Genomic DNA, 25,209 nt, shown 5'->3' with positions numbered 1-25,209 from the left:
CTCAATCTGCAGTACAGACTTCTCTTGCTGGCCCATCTCAAAGTGATATTCCAAAATAAGGCACACTTCTTTGATTCACCGGAGGTGGCATGGACTTGGGCGACTGAGGAATGTCCATTCCGCACAGCAAAGGGCACTCCTTGATCTGAGCCCCAGAAGGGACCGCAAGCGGGTGTGACTGCGACTTCCCACGATGGATCCCGTAAAAGGCACGTGCTCATGGTGCTGGTTCTGCCTCACCCGCAGGCTACCCTTGTGAGAGGAGCAGATCATCGGCATCCCAGGAACTGGTGGAAATCAGTGGGAACTCTGAGAGACTGGACCAGACGCCTGAGGTGCACTCTATTGACTCTACAGGGCCAACCTCTGAGGACACCAACTTTCACACAGCCCCCATATCTGATCTCACGTACTACTACCAATGTCTTCAACTGGAGGAACGGCAATCCTTAATTGTAGAGGGTCCCCACACATTGCCATACACTATGATTCCATTGCTAGTTTTTCTTACACTCTAATTCAATGTTTATGGGGCGACAGATTCTTCATTTGGGGAAGTATGGTGGGGGCTCGTTGGAGAGTGCGGAGGACTGTTTTCCCTATTTATGTTTGTGTTAATTTGTTCTTCTGCAACACTAGGTACAAAATGCATGATGCATCCCCGCATAGTCCATGCGGTGGCTCTGAACGCCCTCAGCCGCTTCCTGAGCCTAGCCTCTGGAGATTTCTGGGCAACCTAGACCTCTGGCCTGCACGTCACTACCCTACCATAATGTCACAACTTTATAGTGGGGGTGAACACCTTAGCGTCCTTTCATGGAACGTCAATGGACTCTTAGATAAACTTAAGTGGCTGGCGATTTTAAATTACGCTCGAAGATGTCACCCAGATGTCCTTTCATTGCAAGAGACTCACCTGATGGGAAATTGAGGCCCCTTCTTGGCATGTCAGGGTATTGATAGAGTGTGGCACCCAGGGTTCTCTAGAGGGGCCAAGAAGCAGCAATCCTTCTGCGACGCTCCCTCCTCTTAACACCGGCCCGCACAGTTGTTGACCCTCTGGGCCTCTTTGTCATCCTTACAGGTACCCTCAGGAACTCAACCATTAATCTGATGTCAATATATGCCACACAGGCAAACTTGGACTCCACACTCCGAACAGCTGTGTAGACGATCAACTCCCTCCCCAGGGTCTGACGGTGACTGGAGGAGACTTCTATGCTGCCCCTGACCCAACCAAAGATGCCACAGGCTCACCATCTTCCCATAGAGGACTAGGAGCTAAATGTCTCGGAGACTGGACTTCCAAACTGGGCCTCTGTGACGTCTGCGTACCTGGCACCATAGAACTTTGGAATATACACATACATCTGCTGTGCATCATACCCACTCCCGCATTGACCTCATCTTCATGCCCGCCCCGGACTGCAGGCTAGTTACTGAGGGCCAAATCCTGGTGCAAAGGGTATCAGACCACTCCCCACTTCTTCTGCAACTAAGGGGCTTAACGGGAGCTCTACGCCCCATATATATATATATATAATCAGGGGATCGAAGGAGAATTGAAACACTACTTTCTTACTAATGAGCGCACAGTCCAACTTCAGGGTACATTGTGGGAGACAGGTAAGGTCACAGTCCAGGGGCTCCTTAAGCGTAGACTGCAGGCCCAGGAATGCCATCTCTCCCAGCTCGAGGCCAGAGCCTTCTGCTTGGAAATTGCCTCAGACGCAGCTAATGGGGAGACGGACCGCCAGCAGCTCTGCTTAGTGCAAGAGTATAGCAGGACCATCTCTCTTGAATCTGCCAAAATGATCTGGAGGTCCTCAGTGGCTCATGTGTATGGCTGGGGGGTTAAAAATCGAAAATTGCTCCACTGGCTCACTACTCATCCCCTAGCCAAACAGATAGTCCCCGAAATTTGGGACCCCCAAGGACAAGTTTTCCATGCCCCCGCTGAAATCGCGCAGACCTTCGCCAATTACTATAAAGAGATTTGTTCGGCGGATCAGTGGCCAACGCTAGCCACCAGCTCTCTCTTGCTGCAGGGTGCCCCCCTCCCGCAGCTCCCAGAGGTGGAAATTAAGGCCTTGGATGAGCCCATCACCACTGAGGAGATCTCAGCTCTTAGTACTCGCAAGACTCCCGGTCCGGACGACTTGCCAGCGGAATGCTATGCGGTGTTCTGAGACATCTTGACCCCACAACTCCATACCCTGTTCGATGAGGCTCTGGAAAAAGGCGTTTTTCGCCCTGACACAGACACCGCTATCATCGTGGTCATCCCCAAAGTGGACTCGCCCCCAGCCTCATGTTCTAACTGCCGCCCAATTTCATTAATACAGAGATTAAAATGTACTCCCTGATCCTTGCCACCAGTCTGAAGTGAGTGATTCACACTCTCATACACCCTGACCAATGTGGTTTCATGCCGCATTGTAGCACACGGCACTGTCTGAGACACCTCCATGTGGCCATTGCTCACAGTCATCTCCTCACTCCCTATTAGCCTTAGTGCTACTTGATTTTGAAAAGGCCTTCGACGCGGTCGACTTGAACAATTTGGGGAGTGTACTGGAAAATGCGGGTTTTGGTCCCCATTTTTGGAAAATGGTAGGGGTCCTCTACTTTAGCCTGTAAGCCAGGGTCCTCGTAAATGGGGCACTATCGGAGGCCTTCTCCATCAGGAGGGGACCCCAACACGGTTGCCCACTCTCCCCTCTCCCATTTGCTCTTGCGATAGAGCCTTTGGATGGTTTCATACGGGATGATGAGCGGATTCAGGGATGACACTAGCATGGGTCCCATGAGGACCGGATCGCCTTGTATGCGTATGATGTCCTGCTTTTTCTGGCTGACCCAGCCCATTCTAGACCGAGATGCCTCCAGATCCTCCAATACTTTGGGAGTTCATTGGGCGTATGTCTAAACACAGATAAATCTATGATTGTGCCTTTTCATCCCTCGCGAGAATGTGTGGACTGGCAAACAACCATTCCCCTGCGGAGAATTTCTTTCAAATACCTTGGTATCTGGGTGGCCTTCTCCCGGAGCGGAATTGGTCCCTCAATGTGAGCCCACTGCTCAAACGTACAAAAGGTGACCTTAGGCATTGGCAATCGCATCCGCTCAATCCCCTTGGCAGGATTGTCCTATTCAAAATGATGGTCCTGCCCCTTTCCGTATATATGTACTTCAGAATCTCCCGCTTCAGCTCCCCCGCAGTTGGTGTCGTGGGTTGGATGGACTGACCACGACTTTCCTCTGGGGGGGCTCGAGGTCACAGCTGGCTCTCGTGCACAGCCAACGGCCCCCATATGAGAGTGGTATGGGGATGGCTAACCCCTTTCTGTACTACTTGTCCACCCGCCTACTGGTGATCCACGACTGATTCAGTTGCAGGTTTGGTCAGGTCCGGCCTACTGGCTAGAGCTAAAAAGCCTCAGATTCTCCCAGATCCAGGCCTTATTATATGGGGCTCCAATTCCTCACATTCTACCCGCAGTCACCCGAATGGTTGTCCTCGCGTGGCGGTCTGCGTTGCGATACACTCAATAGGATGCCAATATTACACTACAGACACCCCTCTGGCACAGCACTCAGCTGCGGGAGGTTCGGTCATTAGCGTGCTTTAAGAAATGAGACCTGATTGGTAATACCTGATTGGGAGATGTGTGTTAGGGTGACCATCTGTCCTCCTTCCAACAGCTGCAGCAGACATATTCCCGACAGGCTACTCAGTTCTACGAATACCTCCAATTGTGGCATGCCCTTGCCCTCCACATTCCTGACCACACAGCCGTCCCAGAGTTCAGTCCAATGAGAGCTAACCACCTCATGAGGAATCTGGGGAAGGGGGGAAATTCCCAAATCTATTGATTACTAATAAACAACACCCCGTCTGTGCTAAACTCCCTTAGGACCCGCTGGAAGCAATTGTTTGGTCCGTTGGAGTTGGAAGACTGGAGAGACGCACTAATGGCCCCTAAGGTACTAGGTATATCGGTCAGACTTCGCCTCATTCAAATTTTCTATCTTCACTGTGCATATCTTACACCTGCGAAGCTATACAGAGCAGGGTTACTCCCGTCGCCAAAATGCCCTCGGTGTGAGGCAGAACCACCAACTTTTACCCTATGGTCTGGTCCTGCGCCACCCTTTCCATATATTGGGCGTCAATTGTAACTGAACTGAGTGACATACTAGGGTGGGTGGATCCCCTTAGTCAAATTACTCCTGGAGACGGCCATGCTAGTCCCAAAGGAGACATTGCAGCGGCATGGAAGGATTCAACAGCACCCTCCATTGCACGGTGGTGCAGCGGAGTGGACTGGTGTACTATCCAAGAAAAAGCTGTGTATGAGGCAAGAGGCTGTCTGACTAAACACAGGAGTGTATGGGGCAAATGGCTGGGTCTGCTGGACTGATCTGCTATGGGAGATGGTTGGGCGGACTGTGGGCGGTCTAGTTCTTCTCCATTGCTGGGCCTGACGGGAAAACACTCCGTGACTACCAAAACGTTTTGTATGTTGCAGTGATTTTTCTGTTCTTTTTGTTGAGTATTAAAACCAATAAAATTGTTTATCAAAACAAAAGAAAATGGGAGATAATATATTCAATGATTTTTCCGACAAAGCTAAGAATCACTGCTGAGGGCAAAACATGGTATTTCACGAACCCCATTGCTGGTATTTCACGAACCCCAGTGAGGCATGGGATTGGTTGGAGGGCTGGAGAACTGTCGGAAGCCTGAGGTATCGACCTCTAATGGGGCAGAGACGACGAGAAACAGATACCTCTGCGTCACAAGAAGAACCCAGAACCTCGCCACAAAACACTACAGTGGTGACAGAATAAACTCCCCACATTGTGACGTCAGCCACCCTGGTCCCCATGTGGGCCATCTCCACGTATGCTGCAATTCTCTGGCATAAAGGGTCTTTCATGCTGAAAATAATGAACAGGTTCTTAAAAAAAATATCACGATAAAACACAGATGCAGCTGTTTTGCTTTTTAATTGTTTTTTTTATTGCAAGCATATGGCGTCCCCGCTGGGTCACATGCTTGCAATAAAAACAAAAAATATACAATTGCACAAGCTTGCCAAGAGCATACCTGTTTGATTTGCCAATACTTGTTATGAGCTGCATTAATACAACAATAAGGAAATAATGAGCAATGTATGCTTATTAACTCTGATCTTATATTTAAACTGTTTTTTAATTAATTTGTATTATATCTTCATGGTTTATACTTTGAACGTCATTTGTTATGTATGGTTCTCATAGAGAGCCATTAGCGTTTAAACTCAATTCTTAACCTGATAACTCACTGCTATGAAGTAGCAACTGTTGATAACAAAACTGGTTAAATACTGTTGTTGGGTCATAAAGGTCATCCAGACCAGGCCGATAGGACTTACAGAGCCTGTAAGTGCAGCGTTGCTTGTCTGCTTAAATTAGAAAAACACAGCTGCAGGGTGAACGAAAAGAGACAAAGGTACTGGGCGCTGATTTTGGATGACGGTAAGGCTTTTATTTTTAGGTCTCGCCTAGGCAGTGAGCATGCGCTGTCTCTCCGAGACATCCAGTAATCCGTATCAGTGGTGAAACTCCGCCCATTGCCTTTTTATTGGCTTGGTCGCTTGTCAGATTAAATCTTTTGCTTTGGACCGGTTAATCTGTCTTTTAGTTCCTCCTTTATTTGTCAGGGAACGCCTATGCACCACCACCTAACTACTGTAAACCTGCCACTAGTGTGCTGAAGTATTTGTCTTGGAACTATTTTTCGTTTTTGGTGTCGTTCTTAATTTGTTCGTGCATGGTATTTTTTGGGGTGGTGAACAGTGAGTTTTAATGTTTGCATTTGTGTTGCGATGATTTTTTGCACTAATTAGCATTATGCCCCCACATGCTCTCCACAATGAGTTTAAGGGAAACAGGCCCCTGGTACTGCAAATCCCTTCCGTGCACGGTGAGTCTAATGTTTGCATTTGTGTTGTGATGATTTTAGCACTGATTAGCAATATGCCCCTCCATGCTCTCCACAATCAGTTTAAGAGAAACAGGCCCCCGGTACCGCAAATCCCTTCCGTGCACGGTGAGATTTAATGTTTGCATTTGTGTTGCGATGATTTTAGCACTGATTAGCATTATACCCCCACATGCTTTCCACAATCAGTTTAAGAGAAACAGGCCCCCGGTACCGCAAATCCCTTCCGTGCAGGTAAGGGTCATTGTTGTCACCAGTAGAGGGGGCCCGGTTAGTGATCACGCTGCACGGGAGAAGCGAGGCAGCTCCTTAATGTAAGTGATCTGTGAGCTTTTAGTGTTGAATTTGTAATAAATAATGTTCCGTGAATCTTATTAGGCGGAAGCTTTAGGGAGCACATTTTGTTTTAATCATACCACTAGTGTGGTGAAGTATTTGGTGTTGGTGTCTATCTTAATTTGCTCGTTCATGGAATTTTTTTTGGGGGGGGACCGGTGAGTTTTAATGTTTGCATTTGTGTTGCGATGATTTTAGCACTGATTAGCACCCCCGATAATGCAAATCAAGGCAGCTCCTTAGTGTTGGTGACTTATAAGCTTTTAGTGTTGAATTTGTAATAAATAATGTTCCAGGAATCTTATAAGGCGGCAGCTTTAGGGATTCGCGTTTGCTCTCGTGTCACTGAGCATACGGAAAAAAACCTTACAATTCACAGCGCTCTACCCTTCAAAACAAAATGCAGTGTGCCAGCCAGAATGCTGTAATAAAAGTAAAGCAAACATGTGAACAGTTTCTGCACTTCATGTTTTAATTTTTATCCGCCAATCAGCATGCAGTAATAACAGAACAATGCCTAGGCACACAAGTCTGCAATGCACGTCTATGATGTTGGTGTACTACTCGACCTGCAGTAACCAGGCAATGCGCGCCATTCTGCTCTTCACACGGCCCCTTGTACCGGTCACTATGCAGTAATCTTGGTAGACTGCACAGACGATATACCCACGTTTTGCATGCCACATGTTTGTTATGTGTATCAAACAGCATGCAGTCAGTGCGAAAGGGATGGAGCAAAGTGGTAAGCGCTGCTGACTTTGAACCAGGACAACATACTGGCTTCTGCTCAAAGTCTTGTGATTCTGTACCACTCAGCACCACCTAAACACCAGCACAGCACCAAAGTATCACACAGAACAATATCAGCATCACTCTCATACATCAGTATCAAGAAACAGCACCTCAGCATCACTCAGCAACACCTCAACATCACTAAACACCACTTCAGCAACACTCTGCAACACATCGGCACCAGCACCGCAGCAAATAAACACCACCACAGTCCACATAAGCACCAACACAGCACAACATCACCAATGCACCACTAACAGTGCAGCACCAAAACGGTAAAAGCACAGCACCACTTCAGGTCCAGTGCACCAACACGTCAACATCAACACACCACAACACAGCACCATCTCAGCATCAGCGCCGCTCTACCCAGCATCAATTCACCAACACCAACACAGCCAAAATTCAAAAGCAAATCAGGACCAACACAACACAACTTCAGCAACAGTGCTGCACCACCTCAGCATCAGCATTGCTCCACATCTGCATCACTACAACACCAGCAGTGCAGACCCAAATCAGCACCAGCAGAGCCATACCACAGCACCAATTCAGCACTAACAAAGCACAACTTCAACATAAGTGATGCACTACAACAGCGTAAACTAAAACAACATCAGCAGAAAGCCAGCTCAACATTACCAAGCAACATAGCTGCACGGCAGCCACACTGCTCTACAACGTAGCTTAAAACAAAGGCCAAACCAAAACATCTGGCTAATCACTTATAAGGTCCCGAAGGCGAGACCTATTGGCTATGCCAATGCTTGTTCACATTTGGTTCAGGGAGGGGAAGCCATGTTACAAGTGGCAACCCCAGTACTCCTCTTCCTTCGAGTAGCAATTGAAAGCAGGGGCACCTGACTTTGGGGGATATAGATAACATAAAATTATACATGGGTAAAAAGTGATTTTTCACCTCGAAGTTCTGAGTGACGTCATATACAATGCGTAAAAAGAGAATTATGGGGATATATTTCACGAACGAAGCTCAAGTTGTCTATTTGAAATCACTCATAGCCTCTCTGTGAGATACAACCCAGCTGCAGTTGTTTATTCCTGCCTTATTTCCAGAAGACAATGCACTGAGATTGGAGGGAGGTAATAGTGTTTTTTAAATGATTAAAATTCATCACTAGAGAAAACTCAATGCAATTAATAAATCTAAGCAACATCTATTCTGTCTGACATATCACCTGGTGAGAGTCTGAAGACTGATTTGAAAACATTCTGTTTGTCAAACTGATTGGAAGAAGCATTTAAGCATTTACAACCATCACATGGTACTGCTTCAGAACATGAGATTGAACTGGACATAAACCTGAGACAATTTTAATTATTGGAGCATTGAATTTCCATGTTTTACAGCAGCGTAATACTGCATGATTAACGGGGTTACTTTTTGCATAAGTTATGAAACAATTGTTCAACATTTCCACTGTAGCATGTATGTATAAAACTGTTATGTCTCATATTCGCCGCTTAAAATTTACCCCATTTATATTTGGTATTTTTCTGTAGTCAGTAGCCCAAAACCACTGGAAATTGTATGTGAGCCCAAAGTCCCTAAAGAAGGAGAGAGCGTAACTCTATCTTGTGTCGTAAAAGACTACTACCCTCCAGAATGCGAGGTGAGGTGGTTTAGAGGGTTTCAGTTCTTCGAGGCCGCGATTGTGGAGGCCCCTGAGTTGTGTGAAGAAACTGATCTCTTCCAAAGGAAAAGCCAACTCACATTTACACCAACAAAGGACGACCATAACGCTGAGTTCACAGTGGAGGTTACTCATCATGGACGGCAGCTAAGAGGAATGTACCCCATGATTTTAAAAGGTCAGTGTGTTGTTTCATATCAAATTTAGTGGTGTATTGCTTTGTATTGATTTGGCAAGTTCTCTTTCTGGGGATCTGTAATATTCATACTTCACAATTTATCGTAGTTTGATGCCCAGGGAAAAGGGAAATCAGAAGAAGGAGATAATATTTTAAAAATCCTGAAGTGAGAATTGCATTGTAAGTGGTTGCAGTTTATAATAAGATGATTTGGGGCCATTCTGAACATTGAGATGGGGGAAAACTTTTTCTCTTTCAGAATGGAGTACAGCCCTACCAGGATTTCTGGTAACGGCATATTGGTGGTTCCAGGGGAGTCTGGACCTTCCAGTTTCTTGTATTGACATAGTCTTCAATGCACGCCTACAGATGTAGATCACGCCCTTTGTAAGGATTGAAGGTTTGACTCTTGATGCCACTTTTAAGCAAGGCAAATTCCTTTTTGGACATAATCAAACGGAATCTGGAAGAGTGGTGGTTCACAGATATTCTGGGACCTAGGGTACCATTTCTTCCCTTCCCACCCCTCCTAGAAAATGTAGTCCACAATTCTGGCATTTCTAAGACCTAAGATCCATGATCCTTGGTACCAGGAGTTTTAGGGCCCTTGATACCAACATTCTATAGATGTTGAATATTTTCTAGAACAGATGGCCTTTCTACAATCTGCATTTTTTCTCCTCCTGCAGAGATATTGCTTGTAAAACTAATGTTTGCATCTACTCAACTGCTGATGGGACAGAGAAGCCCCTTGCTTGTTGGATATTTAAATTGGGCTACTCACCTAATAGGGGTACAGGATATACCGGCCAGCTCCCTCAGCAGGCTGACCTACACACCGCCTGACTGGAAGTGCAGTACAAAAGCGACATCTCTCCTTTTGAACACGTGGGGGTCCTTCATGTGTGGGCCTTTTTTGGTGGTAAAAATCAAATGAAAGGGCATGCTAAGACATTTCACAAGTCAATTGTGTTGAGGGATGGGAGCTGGGACACTTTTTGGTTGTGCCGCCAACAATTTGTGACTTACTTTTGAAATGAATAGACTCGGGAAAGGACAGAAGAGGCACAAGGCCCTGGTAATGCCCAGATGGCAACATTGCTTTCATTGTGAAACATTCTGGACAAATTGATTCCTGGTAATCAAATATGAAATATGGGGCCAGATGTACGAAGACTCCCTTCCAAATTGCGAGTCCCAAAACAATGTACTAATGTTTTGCAACCACAATTGCGGTCGCAAAACACTTGCAATTACCACCTACTCCAAATAGGTGGTGATGCACTTGCACAGGGAAAGGGGTCCCGAGGTGACCCCTTCCCCTTTGCAAATGCATGCGAAATACTTTTTTAAGGGCAGGCAGTGGTCCCAGGGACCACTGCCTTCCCTTAAAAAAATGAAACGACAACGTTTCGTTTTTTTTTTTTTTTAAATGCATCCCGTTTTCTTTTAAGGAAAACGGGCTGCATTTAAAAAAAAAAAAAGCTGCTTTATTAACAAGCAGTCCCAGACATTTTGGTCTGCTGAGCCCAGTTGGCCACCATCCCTGGGAGGCGCTAATTGAAAGGGTCGTACATCTGGCCCAAGGTCTCTACCAGAAAGGGCAATTATTTCATCACTCCCCTCAAGCACTTACCTACAAAAATCCTGATGCTACCTCCTCAGAAACTGCCTTGGACATCAATCAGGTAATCTACCAGAATCTTTCAAAGAGAAAAGGGTCCTGATTTGCTCTTTGATGGACTTTCTCAAAGGTCAACTTTCAAACTTTTTTTTTGTTTCTCTTGCATGTTACAGCATGTTTTGATTGTGCTTCTTACCTGCTCAGGTCTGGCATCAGACTTCGTTTGGTCTCCTTTCACTGAGTGTTGCAGGGTGGAATATTATGTGGTATGGCTGTGGGACCTTACCATGTAATGTTATCACAATACACAGAGATGGACCTTGGATTCGCCATTGGCAGCCTTAGCTCGATCCTGGTAGTGTGGCACAGAGGAATCAGGCATACCCAAAGGAACATGTGTTAAGCATTTCCCAGTACCAACATTGACAATAAGTAAGTGACACCAGGCGCGGTGCGTCCATTGGGGGTGTTGGGGCATTGCCCCCCCCGGCCCCCGCCCGCCGCTCCCTTGGCGTCTCTGAACTTAGTTTACTTAAGTTCAGAGACGCCGAGGGAGAACTGACAATGCATGTCAGTCAGCATGACGTCGGACCGTGGGCGATCCGGTGTCATGTTGACTGACATGCATTGTCAGACCAGCCAGGGACAGGCAGCACTGCAGCACAAGTGCGTATGAGTGGGCAAGGTGAGCTAATTTTTAGCCTGTGCCCAGTCATGCGCACTTGTGTTTTCACTGACTTGCGCATGCCGATTAGGAGCCCCTCGGTCTCCTAATGGGCAGGCGGCGGGCGAAGAGTAAGCTGTGCCCTCAGCCAATCCTGGCACTGCAGCAGCGCCAGGATTGCCTGAGGGGTTGCCATTCCAGTGCTGTTCCTGTTTCAACTCAAGAGGCGCCATTGCCAACGAGGAGCAGAGGCGGTCAGGTAAGTTTTCGTCTTAATTTTAAGTTTTATTCTCCCTCAGCCCCCCACCCCCTCGCGACCCCCCCCTCGTGACCCCCCATCGCAACCCCCCCACGCGACTGCCTCCTCGCTCTTTGAAGAATGTTTTTGCGTGCATTGGAAAACAAAATGCATACTGCACGCGCAGCTCTGTATATTCACAAACGTGGTCTTTTTAAACCATTCTGCTTTCGTTTTGTAATGATATAAGCAATGGGCATTAGATCAGCTCCGTTACTCTCACATGTTCCTTTCTGCACCCTCGTTCCCTTATGTCACTGTTTCCTTCTCTTTCTATTCCCCGGTTAACTGACTTTTCTCTCTTGCTCTGGGGGTGAAGGCCGATGATGAGAAATACGCCCCGGACCGGACGCCGGACCTTAAAAGAGTGGCAGCGCTAAGCGCCCACCACCTGCAATCACCGGTACATATTAGGCGCTATAGTAGAGTCTAGAGATAGTTCATCCGAATGATCCGATTCTTGTGTGAGATGTGCTCTGTCGTAACTACTTGTCATTTACTATGACGGGGGAATGGAGGTGCGGAGACAGAGAAAGAGACGAGGGAGGAAGGGATACTGAGATGTAGGGAGGGATAGCAAGCAAGATGGATGTGACAGCAACAAGATAGGAAGAGATAGCAAGATAGGGAGAGAGGAGAGCATGGGGGGTTGCGAGACAATGGAAGGGGCAGCAAGAGACAGTCACCGGGCAGTGTCAGCAGCACCCAGCCAGTGACAAGAGGAGGGGAGATGCTGAGATAGCGAAAGAGATAAGGTAGGAAGGGATACTTAGATGATGGGAAAGTGAGAGTGCCACTAGAAGAGAGTGATGCCGATAGAGCAGCTCGCAGCCACTTACAGGTGAAGGTGGTGAATTCTGGGAGAGAGATAGGTAAAGAGAAAAGTGACAGTTCACAGAGGCACTTTCACAATTGCTTTATTAACCTTCCTGCTTTCTCAAATTTGCTTGAAAATGCACCATTTTTCTTCTCTTTTTTCAAAATTTTCACGGCAGGGGAATCGCAACGAACCCCCCTTATGGTGGTTCGGGCTCGCTCACTACGCTCACTCGCAACGGTGCAGTATGCCAATCATTTTACGCCCCCACCACTTTCAAATGTCACCAGCCGCCCCTGAGTGACACAACTTGAGAGAAACCTTGACACCAATTTATAAAAACAGTTTGTATTTTTGTATAAATATAGGCACAAAAACGAACTTTGCATCATACATACAACCAGAGTTGTGGATTTTTAAAGTGTTCAGAAATAAATGCATTACAACTGTCAAACTGGACCTTTAGAAGTCAATGGCGGAAAGCACTCGGTCACTTGCAGGGTGTATTCAAATGAACCCTCTTGTGGATAAGGTCATGCAGGTCCCTATACCAAGTTCTAACAGTAGTTGATTTGTTACCTTACCCAGGGAACCCAGGTGCAGAGGTGAATTGGCTGTCCAGGATACTGAACGGGATCCATGGGAGCTCGTAAAATTGCAGCACTTGAGAAAACCACACTTGGAGAGAGAGTTTCACTCTACCCACGGAGAGTAGAGACTTTAGACCCAGGGTCGCCAGCTGGATTTCTTCTACCTTGCTCTGTGGCTCCGGGTGCAAAGGAAGCTTGCAGCTGTCAATCACCGGGGAAGGTCGTGCCAAAGATGCTCCGACACACACTCGACAACTCCAACTTCAAGATACGGGAACACAGCAGCGAGGTCATTGCTGACGTCAGTCGCTGTGAGGTGCTCTCGGGCTGGAGATGACTTTCAAGGGGTCGATTACCGAACTGGTGATCACCAAGCCTTGGCTGTGACAAGTGTAGTCGACAGTTACTTCAGCGCGCGACTGGTGGTCAACAGGAGTGAAGTAGTGACTTGAAACTTGGGGAAAGCCTGCCCACTACTCCGGGCTTGCAGGACACCACTTCTCTTCAGGCTCTCTTTCAACAGGCCTATGGTTCACAATTCTTGTCACTCAGCATAACGATTTTCCTGCAGCTTGCAATCCAAGGGAATCTGCTTCGGTTTCTGGCATCCATTGGAGTCCCTCTTGCTGGGAGCAATGAGCTTTTGCCACAGACACATGTCGAGCACACAATTCCAGTATATGGTCTCTTCAGGGCACTCAAGTGTCCTCTCTTGGCGCTGCGGCAGAGTCCTGTTGTCGGTGACGGCATCTTCTTTGTGCCTTTTCTCTGATCCAGAGTCAGTACTGAGGTTCTGGTGCCAGGGGAGCCTCTTAAATTCTAGTTTAGGGGGTGTTAGGGGCATCAGGGACAGTGGATAATGGGCTACTGGTCCCTGCGGCTAACCCGCCCCTGAGATGACAAAATCCTGTGGGTGTACACCACCTTTCTATCCAGAGTCCTCTATTTCAGGGTCTTCCAACATGGCAGAATCCTTCCTTGGCTGTACAGACTTCCTAGCCCACACTAAAGGTGTGGCTAGCCTTTTGGCGGTATATGTCTCCTAAATAGCTAATTTTCCAATCTGTCAGGCTGGACAAGGTGGGAAGGGCTTTGTCCTCAAGTGAGGGACAAGGAAAACATATCAAGGGCGGTGAAATCGTTTGAGACTCACCGCCTTGATAACGGTAAACACTAGCCTTCCTGGGAGGAAGGTGGTGTGACCTCCTTAGTGCCCAGGCCTCTGTCTCTGTCCTGGAGAAGGGCTAGCACACCATACCAGGAGGACAGACTCTTGTCTCGGCAGCAACAACTCGGGGAAGCCCACTAGGGTCTAGGTCACTGTATCCTAGAGAGAGGGTGGGGGGGGCAGTCAGGGTGGCACCCCTGTGCATACCAGCGCACCCTCGACACGAGAATTGTGTTGGGGTGAAAAAGCACGCTATTTGACACCAAACATGACACAATTTGGTTGTTCCATAATGGAGCTGACTATCTCGAGGTTTCTCAGTAGCAAGCCCATATTACTGTATGGACTGCCACTCACTTACTGTAAAATCGTACTTTAGAGGGTTGCTGTAGGGATATATATGTATATACATATGTATCCACACATTTAACATAATGCACTCTACCTCCTGGGCCTAGGAGGACAACCTTATGAGTGACTTACTTGCATTAAGGCAGAGGTGTGGCTTTGCAGCACATGGTGTATGCAGAGTCACTCTCGAGCAGACAGGCTGCTTGTGCAGGGCTGCAATGGCAGACCTGCAGACACATTTTTGCTTGGGTCACACAGGGTGGCACAACACAGTGCTGCAGCCCTGGTGACCCCTTTACCACCCTTGCCCTGGGTACCATTGATACCATATACTAGGGACTTATCAGGGGGCAAAGTACCTTGCCAATTGGGTGTACCAATTCACATCACTTTTGGGGTTAAGAGCACTGCCACAGGCACCTGGTTAGCAGGTCCCAGCGCACTATCAGAGTAAAAATCCCATCTAGCAGTCTAAAATGGGATTAAATGTGTGTGTGTGTGGGGGGGATGGGGCATCTGAAAAGAAGCCTAGTTTCCAACACTGAGTTTCCCATGAAAACCTTGATTTATCAAGATAATTTTAAGTCAAAATCAATATCCGAGCCATTTTTCCATGTGTATTACCTAGCAGAATTCCTCCCAGCAATCCGCATTTGGGCATTGCTTGACTATTTAAGAAGCAAAAGTCTTAAAGGTCGAATTTGAGAAGCAGCCATACCCGCAGTGGTTCTGAAAGAAATGTGTTCCTTTTCTTTTGCTAGGTCTTCCACATTCCTGATTAGAGGTTCCATACAATTTTCAGATGTGAATGTTGTGTTACCATTTATGTTCCCTAGACATTACGTCCAGTTCTATTAAATTGGTGATGTGAAAGACCACGTTCTAATAAGGTAACCGCCTAAAAAATGAGTGAAAGCAAAATCACCCAACTTACTGGGACATTTCCATGCTGCACAGAAAGGGCTCTCTTTTATCTGAAAAACATATTTAAGGATTTCAGAAAGTGACAAACAACTCTTCTTTTATTGTCCCTTTGAAATCAGAGACATCTCTCTCATTTGAGCTTTGCTTTATCACAGACCTTATTCATTCCAAGAAATAATTCAAACACACCTTTTACTAACTAAGAATCTGGCTCCAATTGTACAATTATGTATAATGCTTCCTCATGTCTTTGTCAATTGTATGTTTGAATATGGAGAACATGTATCACTTGGAGTAGATTATCCTTGTAGCATAGGTAGTTTCTCTGACCTGAACAGCGGAGGCCTCCAGATCCGGTGGTTCCCCTCTACAAGTCCCCTCTTAATTCTTGCAGGAAATGTTAGTACCCTTCTCGTTGCTAGCTGTTGTAATTTCTCTGTGTAGTGTGCATACACCCTGCATATTTCGAGAAGTGCAGGCTAACAGGAAAATCCAGGGTAGTATCCTTTGGCAATCCCTCGCAAAGAGTGGGTTCATAAATCAATGAGGCAGTTTCTGTACCATAAAATGTGAATGAGCTTCACCTTTACCCTGTGCTGGAAACATAGAACACGATCAATGGCCGCAAACTCTCTGTATTTCCTGCAGGTTCTGTACAGAGCACTTATTCCGCTTTTGATGACACTCGAATCTATGAACTCTGTTAGGTTGTACCAAAGCTAGGTTAGACAGGTGATATTTAAATCCCAAAACCATTGTGGGAAACACCAGACAATCACTGTGTTGGATAGAGACACAAGTAACATATCTGTGCTTATCTGTCCTTAGTCTACATAAACAAAAGAGAATTCTCAACTAAGACGTGGTGTAGGGTGCTTTCTCTGGATATCCTTACTGACCTTGTTGAAAAAAACTAATTCTGCATGGAAAAGAGAAGAAATCAGGGACTCGAGCCATCTTTAGAGGAACCTGAGGGGCCCAGCTGCCTGATGCTGTGACAGGTGAGACAGGTCAGGCCTGCAAACTACAAGCAGAATCATGGGGCTGCTATCAGCTCATGCTTTAAAGGTGGCCCATCATGGATCGATATCCAGAAGAAAATTGAGGAGGAGATGGTGTAGCAGACCTAAGCCCCAGCTGATTGCACAGATTACCAAAAGAGCTGAGAGTTGCAGCTTCAGAAGTTGAAGTAGCTGATAGAGCAGGTAAAACAAAATTTTGTATACCTTCTCTATTTTGCATGAAAATAATAATAACTCCCTCATAGCACCCATGGGTGGCCTGTGAAGGTTTGACGACGGGGAGGTGAGAGACATTGATTCGGCAAATGGCCAACCAGGCTACTTGTGGGAAGGGCTTTACTGCACTATACCCTGAAAACATGATGGAGGAGATAGAGGCCACAGCGCTCAATCTTAGGATTGTGCAGGAAAGAGAGGTAGCCCTGCATGATTGCGAGGCAGGTGCTTATGAGTGTACTTTACCGATTAAATGTAGAGCTCAACACTATTTCAGTGGTGGACACCCGTTTTGTGATCTGAAATACAGTAAGACAAACAGTGATCACTGTCTACCCCATTGGGGCCCACTGATGATAAATTGCTTCTCAATTGTGCTGCCTGAATTGAACAGTCTTTGTGTAACTGCAACAAATGATTGACGGAATGCTGAATGATTCAAACATTACCCCCCAGTGAAGAGCTCTGGGTTAAATCCATTGTTCTTTTGCCCACTGCGCCACCCCAGTTTAGACCCAGCCATATGCAAATCAGTTATGACCCTGTGCCTCGTGGTAACAGTCCAGAACGAACTGCCATGCCAGGTCCTCCCTGGACCGGAAACAAGCATCCTAGGACTGATTTCAAGGTATGTCACTGTTCATCAGCCAGTCTAGCTTGAGTCCAGTGGCAAAGAGAGCAAGGGACCCACGTTTGGGCATACTCGTCCCACTTAGGGCAAAAAGTGTAACTGCAACAAATGATGGATGGAATGCAGAATAGAACTGGTGAATAAAGGATGGCAGCAGAAAAAGCTCCCGTAAATAAAAGGCATAGTCATCAATGAGCCCTTAGTCCCAAGTGCAACAAGTATGACATTGGGAAACCAAAGTCATTTCAGAACTTGGGAAAATTCCTCAAGATCAATAGAAATCCCAAGAACAGCAGAGACTTCACCTGGGGAGGTCAAAGATCCTCAAACCACAACTGCAGACAAATTGGCCATAAATGCTTCCAGTATTCTGGCTACTAGAAAATCACGGGAAAGCAAAATTAAGCAGTTGTGCATATGAATCTTCTATGAGATAACCAGCACAAGATACCACACAGGCTATAGAACACTGAGGGCATGCTTTTCTTCTTGCAGCCTGAAATGTAACCTCTACAAATACAGATGTCAGAACTGAATGAACAGATTATTTTCCTTAAGTACAGAGCTGATGATTTGGAAGACAGGTCCAGGGGAAACAACATATGGATTGTAGTCCTTCCAGAAAGGATCGCTAAAGCGGACATAGCAAGCTTTGAGTGTCCCTGCAGTACTACCATTTGTGCCAGCTAGGTTCCCACAGACTGTATGCAGCAGAGTGGGTTCATAGTGTTCTTGCCAGGCCCCCACATTTAGGGGCACCCCCTAAACCATTGGTGGTCCGTATACTAAATTTCAGGGATGCCATCCTAAAAGAGGCAGAAAAATAGTTGGCTTCAAAATGGACAATAGCACAGTGATGCTTGCATTCAAGGTGCACAAATTAATTGCAGAACAGAAGAAAACAGAAACAGTCTTTTCCTTTGTCTTCAAACTGCCCCTCAAAATTGGTAATACTTTGACCAGTGGGCCAGGTGGTAAAGCAATGTTAAAGGTTAAGAACGCAGGGGTGCAGTCAATCATCACACTGTGATCATGGCCATTCTCCCATATAACTTGATCACAAGCATGTGTACCAAAATCAAAATGATCAAACACATGCTTATGTTCTGGCCTCACTAGCTGAAAGGTTTCCCTGTTATAGATCTTGTCTCACATCTTCTGTGGTCACAACCTTGAAGGCTGTTGGCAGGATGATAAGTGATCACCTTGTCCCTTTGCAGTTACATCTACATTGAGCCCTGGACTCCCTTGATTCAATTGCCTCTCCATGGCATACCTGTTCTGATTCTATTTGGGGCACTATCTTCAGTCACTTTGTGACTGACAGCTCTTTTGAGAAAGGTATGGGAATCTGATCTCCCTGTCAAAGCACACATTTCCACATGTTCACTCTTGGACCACGCTTGATAGTACTTTGGTGCCGAGGTATAGGAACAATATCACAAGCATTACAATCCACGCAGAAGCATTACTCCTTCTAGAATCTAGTGAATACAGCCACAAAAGAAAGCCTGGTAGCAGTGAAGCAAGTATTACTTAAAATTAAATAAAACTGCTGTACATTTAAACAAGGAAGATATTTTCTTTTTAGTGTTGGTCACATTTAAAAGTTTGATGCAAACACATTTCCAGTAACTACAGCCTCCATGGTGTAAACACAGAAAGTGAATTTGAGACATGAGACAAATTAACTTGTAGTTGTTAGCTCCAAGTATATTTAAAACTAAATCAACAGCCCTTCAAGATCATATATTTAGTTCACTGTACCTTACCAACTTCCTGTCTCGCCATATTTTTCTGTATTCCTATTTGAATCACTTAATTCCAGTGCTGTGCAGAGTTCACATAAGTGTAAGAAATGGGAGTATTATTTGAGAAGGTGAGAACCCACCTCAAGAAATAATCACAATACTTGTCAGTGTGAACCACAAAAGTCACTAAATAAACCTGTGCTAACCCCTGTGCATTTGTGCTGAGCTACCAGTCAGGCTTAACCTTTCACTTTAATACTGTTAAAGTATTTATGCAGTGCACAGAGGCAATATGTAAACGCAACAAAAATCCCAAACCAATTTGAAAAAATATAGTACAGTCAGGGGTGTAACAAAGGCCCCCACAACCCACGCGATGCGGGGGGCCCTGAGCTGCATGGGGCCCCCTCAACACAGTACTCAGGCCCAATAGCTCCGGATTAAATCCGGAGTGGGGCCCCTCTATGTACGTGGGAGGGGAGCAACTTTTGTTACGCCACTGAGTACAGTTTAATATCAATCAATCCATTCATCTTTATTCGATTCACAAAAAAGTGTATCATAAAAGTATACATAAAAGCCACAGTAAATTTAAATTTCACGACAATAATATAAAACAGATTTGAGATTCAGTCACAATTTAACAAATAGCGGGTAATGATTTTCTTCTTTTTAATACAGCCCTAAAAAATGTTGGTAGTGCCAAGCATGTATACAGATTAAGGAGTAATTGCAGATATAAAAACACAGTCCTACATTGTTTAAAATTTAAAGATTTAATTAAAGGTACAATAAAAGATCTCCTCAGATCTGTAAAAAATTTACAAAAGAACAATATGTGCATCATTGATTGGTTAGACATGTTGTCGCAAGGGCAGGGTATTAATTCGCTAGACCAATTGTTAAAATTTGGAAAGCTTGTCAGATGGTGAAAGATGTCCAATTTAAAGCGCGTTAAAACAAATCTGCATTAAAAACATTAAAAAGATATGGTTGCATTGAAGGAGTGGTCAAAACCATTTGATTGTGTTGGACAGTTGGTTTGACCACTTCGTCCGACAATCTCAATTCTTCCAAAAGGTCTAAACAATCTGTTTTTAGTGATTTCCTCATAGTCCAATTTACGGTTTCAGGTTGATAATAATATTCTCGATGACAGATATCTAACATAAAGTTCTTAATAAACTTTAGCCATGGAATTTTTAGTTTAGAATCGCAGCAGTCCTTTACTAAGGCTCAATTAAATTCCGTGTGATCTGAAGTCCAGATCTTGTGCCGAAGAAGGACTGGCTGTATCTTTATCAGATCCGTTAAGTAGGTTGCACCCAGTTCAGAATGGCATACAAAATTTGAGCAGCTAGAAGGGAGAGCAAAAAGGTTTTTAAGGAAGGCATTTTCTACCACCTGTACTTGTTCCACGTTTGCGTACCGCCACAGCTCAGAGCTGTACATAGCAATGGTTCTACATTTTGTGTTATAGATAGTCAGAATTCCTTTTGGGCGCTTACACCACAACTTCCTTGCAAAGTTGCACAGGGCCATAATTAATTTAACTAATTGCAACCCTCTAGAGTTGATCACGCTTTTCCAATTCCCCTCACAGTCAAATAAAATACCCAAGTATGAAAAGGAAGAAGTTAGTGGAAGGGTATCTTTTCCTACAAAGATGTTGTGCATCTTAGTTGTACTACGGCCTATTTTCATTACGAAAGTTTTGCTGATATTAATTCGCAATCCCAGATTTTCCATATAGTGCACAAAACTATCAAGGAGACGCTGCAGAGCCAATGGGGTACAAGCCATAAGTACAGCGTCGTCCGTATATAGCAAAATAGGAAATGGGACGATGCTTGATTTGTGGCAGGTCCGTACACAAGTTAGCAAGAGTGTCACCCAGATTAATAATGTAAAAATTAAACAAAAAAGGGGCGAGCACCCTTGACAAACCCCTTTTTTGATACTAAAGGAGCCTGTACATTTGCCTCTTGCACCAAAATGAACCCTGGCTCTGCTATTTGAATATATGTACTTAAAAAGTTAACAATGGTGCAATTTATACCCATTAAGGTCTTACCGGACCAGAGCTTTTCATGAAATACACAATCAAAAGCAGTTGACAAATCAACGAAAACCTAAAACAGATTGTCTCTTTTGATATGAGCATATTTGCCCAGTAGCAGATTCAAATTAATAGCTTGCTCCATGGTCCCAATTCCCTTTTGAAATCCATATTGTAGATCCAAAATGATGTTATTGCTGTCAGCCCAACTTTGTAGTCTGTCTAGAATTATACGACCCACAACCTTAACTAGAGAACGTAGCAAGGAAATGGGTCTATAGTGTGCTGGGAAGTTGTCGTCGGCTTTTTTATATATTGGAACAATGTGTGACTCGGACCATGACATTGGGAACCCAACATTCTGGCATGATCTAAAGACAAGGGTCACGAGGGGGCCCCAGCTCAATATTAGTCTTAAATGGGTCAATTGGAACACCGCCAGGACCTGGTGCTTTACCTCCCTTGCTTGACCTTATAGCTAGGTTGACCACTTCCAGGGTAAAATTAAGATCAGAGCAGTCCTAAAAGATTGTAGATGATGAAATATCCACCATCTGTGCTGATGTAGACTTACTACCATCACCTTTTGTTGGGTCTGCATATAGCTTAGAAAAATGCGCTACTCAATCAACTTCATTCACTGCAGCCTCCAGTTTTGGCTTATTGTCCTCGCTAAAAAGGGTGAATTTACCACACGCCAGAATGCGGTAGTATCATTGTTACAGCTAGCATCATACCATTTTTCCCACACCTCTGCTTTCAAACTTATTTTGCATTTTTTTTAGAGCAAACCTGTACAGCCGTCTCCTACGCTGAACCTCCAAATAATTCCTAGGTGTACTTTTTAAGGCTATTTTTAGGTTTTTATGGGACACTGAGCATGCATGATCAAACCAAGGCTTCCTCTTTACTAGACCTCGCTTCTGATGGGAAGTTAGGCCAATTTTGATTGCCCCGGTAACTCGACCGAATGACTCCATAATGACAGAGGCTTCAGCCGAGTCATCTAAACAAACATCAAAGGCCTTCTGTGCTGGTGAATTGGTTGCTCTAGGAAACCATTCAGTCGCGACCATTGACCAGCGTAGGGTGTAGCCATTCAATCGGGAGAGTTCTATGCTCTCCACAGACAAAGTGTGTTGACAAGCCCCTTGCTTTCTTCCATAATCAGAGCTCAACACTTGGCACTGGGTGAAGTGGTCCCTCATTGCTTGGTCGTGGATTTCAAAGTTAATATCTAGGGCCGAGTAACAGTTGGGAAAAAGCAGAAAATCAATTACACTTTTACCCATACTAGCATCAAATGCACAGGGTACCTCAACTGGATTGTTCCCAAATTTATTGCTGAAACCCAAATCGTATTTAAAAATAAGCCCGTTAAGCTTATCACCATTCTTGAGCTTCCCCTGGACACCGCTCTGCAACCGTAGTGAGGACATTCACCTTTGCCTGCTGTTTCTGTGGCCGGGCTTGGCTTCGCCCCCCCTGCCTCTCCTGCCTGCAACGAGGGACCGGCCGGGCTTGGCTCCGCCGGCCCCGTAAACACCACAACATCCAGGATTCCCTGGGCCACGATGTGACCTCAAAACGCGCCAGGAGGCACTTAAAGGTCCGCCTGGTCCCTCGCCCCGCGAGGACGCGCGCGGGACGCACCGGGAGAAGCCCGGGACAAGGGCAGGGCCGTTTGCGGCATTCAAAAGCCGGAAGAGGCTGGGCTGGGCCCCCCCCCCTGAGACGTGACGGACGGGAAGTAGCCGCCAAGACAGGGCCGGTAGCGTGAGCACCATCTACAGTGCTTACAATCCCATAGTATGTCGAAACGGAAAGGGAGCAGTGTTACATCGACCCAAAAGGGGATCGGTCATAAAACATTATTGACATACCTTACAGGGGCTATGGGACAAATTGAAGAACAGATCCATAGGGTAGAAGAAACGTTCACTAATGGGGGTGGAGATACAATCATCGCGGAGAAAGGGAGTACTATCTGCCCCAAAGCTACACGAAAGGAGGGTTCTCGAGGAAATCTGCACAACGGCTGTATAAAGATCACGGATGACCTAATAAACCTTAGTGATCACAGCAGGACTGGCAAGGACTCATACCCCACCCCCAAAGCGGAGTAAGACCTCAGAATGCTCCCAACCCAGCGAAGGAGTTGAACAAGTCTTGGACATAGGACAGACTGATAGAGGGGGTATAAAGAGGAAAAATGTACAGAGAAAAATGGTCTCTAAACCCAAGGCGACCAAAAGGCATTATAATGTGGGCAATAACTAGATTATGGGAATATTGGAGGGTCAGAAAAGTATAATGGAAAGTCTGCAGAACATAATAGCTACCCTTCAAACTCATCTCATAGACGGTATGGGAGCCTTATCAGATAGAATGGCGGCAATCGAATTTAGTATAAGAACCCTCCCAGGTAAGAGCGTAGAGGCGCCACACAATAATGGAAGGACCCTGCAGGAATGCATTTTTAATACACCCATAAACTTAACAAATATAGATGGTGTGCCCAAAGTTCCTAATAATAATTCTTTGGCGCAGGGTACGGGTGAAGAGGCGGAACAATGGAAGAGATTGAAGGAACAAAAGGTATCTATAGACAGTAATATAGCCACACGTAGGACCCAAGAACACAACACTAGAGGGCAACCCTGTCTTAATTTACCCCCGGCAGCCGACCCATATGTGGTTATACTAGCAAATGTCCCAGAGTTGGCCCAAACTGACCAGGAATCTTGGAGGTAACTACGTAACAAGTCGTTACACTGGCTGGGAAACCGGATCGGCCTGTGTGGCCCTTTATTTAAGTATTTTAAAATGGCTAGACGTGTTCCATGGGTCGGGAACGGCAGAAAAGAACTTAAGGGGGACTGTATAGTTCTGACCTTTAGCGATCCAAGATTGATAAGGGAGATCCTGTATAGGGCAGGGATCAACCGCCAGGTACACTCAGAAATTGTTATCTTACCTCTAGGACATTTTTATCCAGTAGATAAGACAGGATTGAATAGCGCGATGACCATTGCCCACAACGCCCCCATGGGGAGAAGAGTTACTAGTGATCCTATTATTAACTGGTTACATCCTAACCGTTATGAATCCTTGTCACGGTTGGATGACCAGGATTGACAGTCTGAAACTCTGGAGAAAAAAATAGAAACTCACGCTAGTAATGCGACCTACAGACGGGGGGAGGTCGGCAGTGCTATTAGGGATCAGAATATTGGTAATACCCATGTTATTGAAGGGACACCAATGGAGTCAGTTAGTATCTACTGTGATAATGCGGACACTGATTATCATCTAGCTTTGACTGATAATATAATTAACACTGATCAGATAGCAACATCTCAAATAGTCTCGAACAAGGAAAATTTGAGACACATGGAAGAAGTAAGAACTTGTAATATTTTAAGTTGGAACGTAGCAGGTTTACAATCTAAAGTACATGATATCGAGTGGATACTCTTCATTGAAAAGAATGACATTATATGTTTACAAGAGACATGGATGGAGAGGGAAATCCATATCCAGGGTTTTAGCACGTTTCATACTCCAGCAGTCACCACTAATTTCGGCCGTAACAAGGGGGGGCTGTGTACCTATATTTCAGTTGAGGCAGGGGCAACTAATGTGAAGTTCAGGCATCATTCCGAGTTCTTTCAGATTTTGACTTTGAGGTTAAAACATGACAAAGAGGTGGTCTTAGTGAATTTTTATAATAACGCCCCAACAGATCGTCAAGAGATTGTTTTTAGGGAACTAAGCAACATATTAAAGAATATAAATGATAGTATGCTAAGGGAAATGCCCCTAATATGGGTTGGGGATTTTAATTGCTCTCTCTGTGCGCACAGTGAATTAAACATCTGTGGCTTGGGGGAAGATAGAGAGGATTTCTCCTCGCATTTCTTGCATAATAAAAGCGGGGAGATGTTTAATGAGATATTATTTCAATTTGATATAGGTTTTGCAAACGATTGACTTTGTAGTGCTCTCCAAGCGATATGCTTCTGACATTTTGGATTGCACCACGGAGGAAATCTCCATGAGTGACCACTATCCCATTATTCTTGGATTGTATGCTCAGACAATCTGCACAAAAAATAAGATCCAGGTACAATATGATCACGGG

General features: G+C 45.4%; 1 protein-coding gene across 1 annotated transcript in view; it reads left to right on the top strand.

Moving 5' to 3' along the window:
• Nucleotides 1-25,209, top strand: part of LOC146857533 (uncharacterized) — an 813,297-nt gene that overhangs the window by 578,061 nt on the left and 210,027 nt on the right. Inside the window, exon 8 of the mRNA XM_085648075.1 lies at nt 8,642-8,950. Coding sequence (XP_085504201.1) covers nt 8,642-8,950 — 309 coding nt within the window. The remainder of the gene's footprint in view (nt 1-8,641; nt 8,951-25,209) is intronic.

This window comes from Triturus cristatus, chromosome 3_2 (genome assembly GCF_964204655.1).
Source record: "Triturus cristatus chromosome 3_2, aTriCri1.1, whole genome shotgun sequence".
In the NCBI taxonomy this organism is placed as follows: domain Eukaryota; kingdom Metazoa; phylum Chordata; class Amphibia; order Caudata; family Salamandridae; genus Triturus; species Triturus cristatus.
Note: the sequence above shows the minus strand (reverse complement) of the source record. Positions and strands in the feature narration are given on the sequence as shown.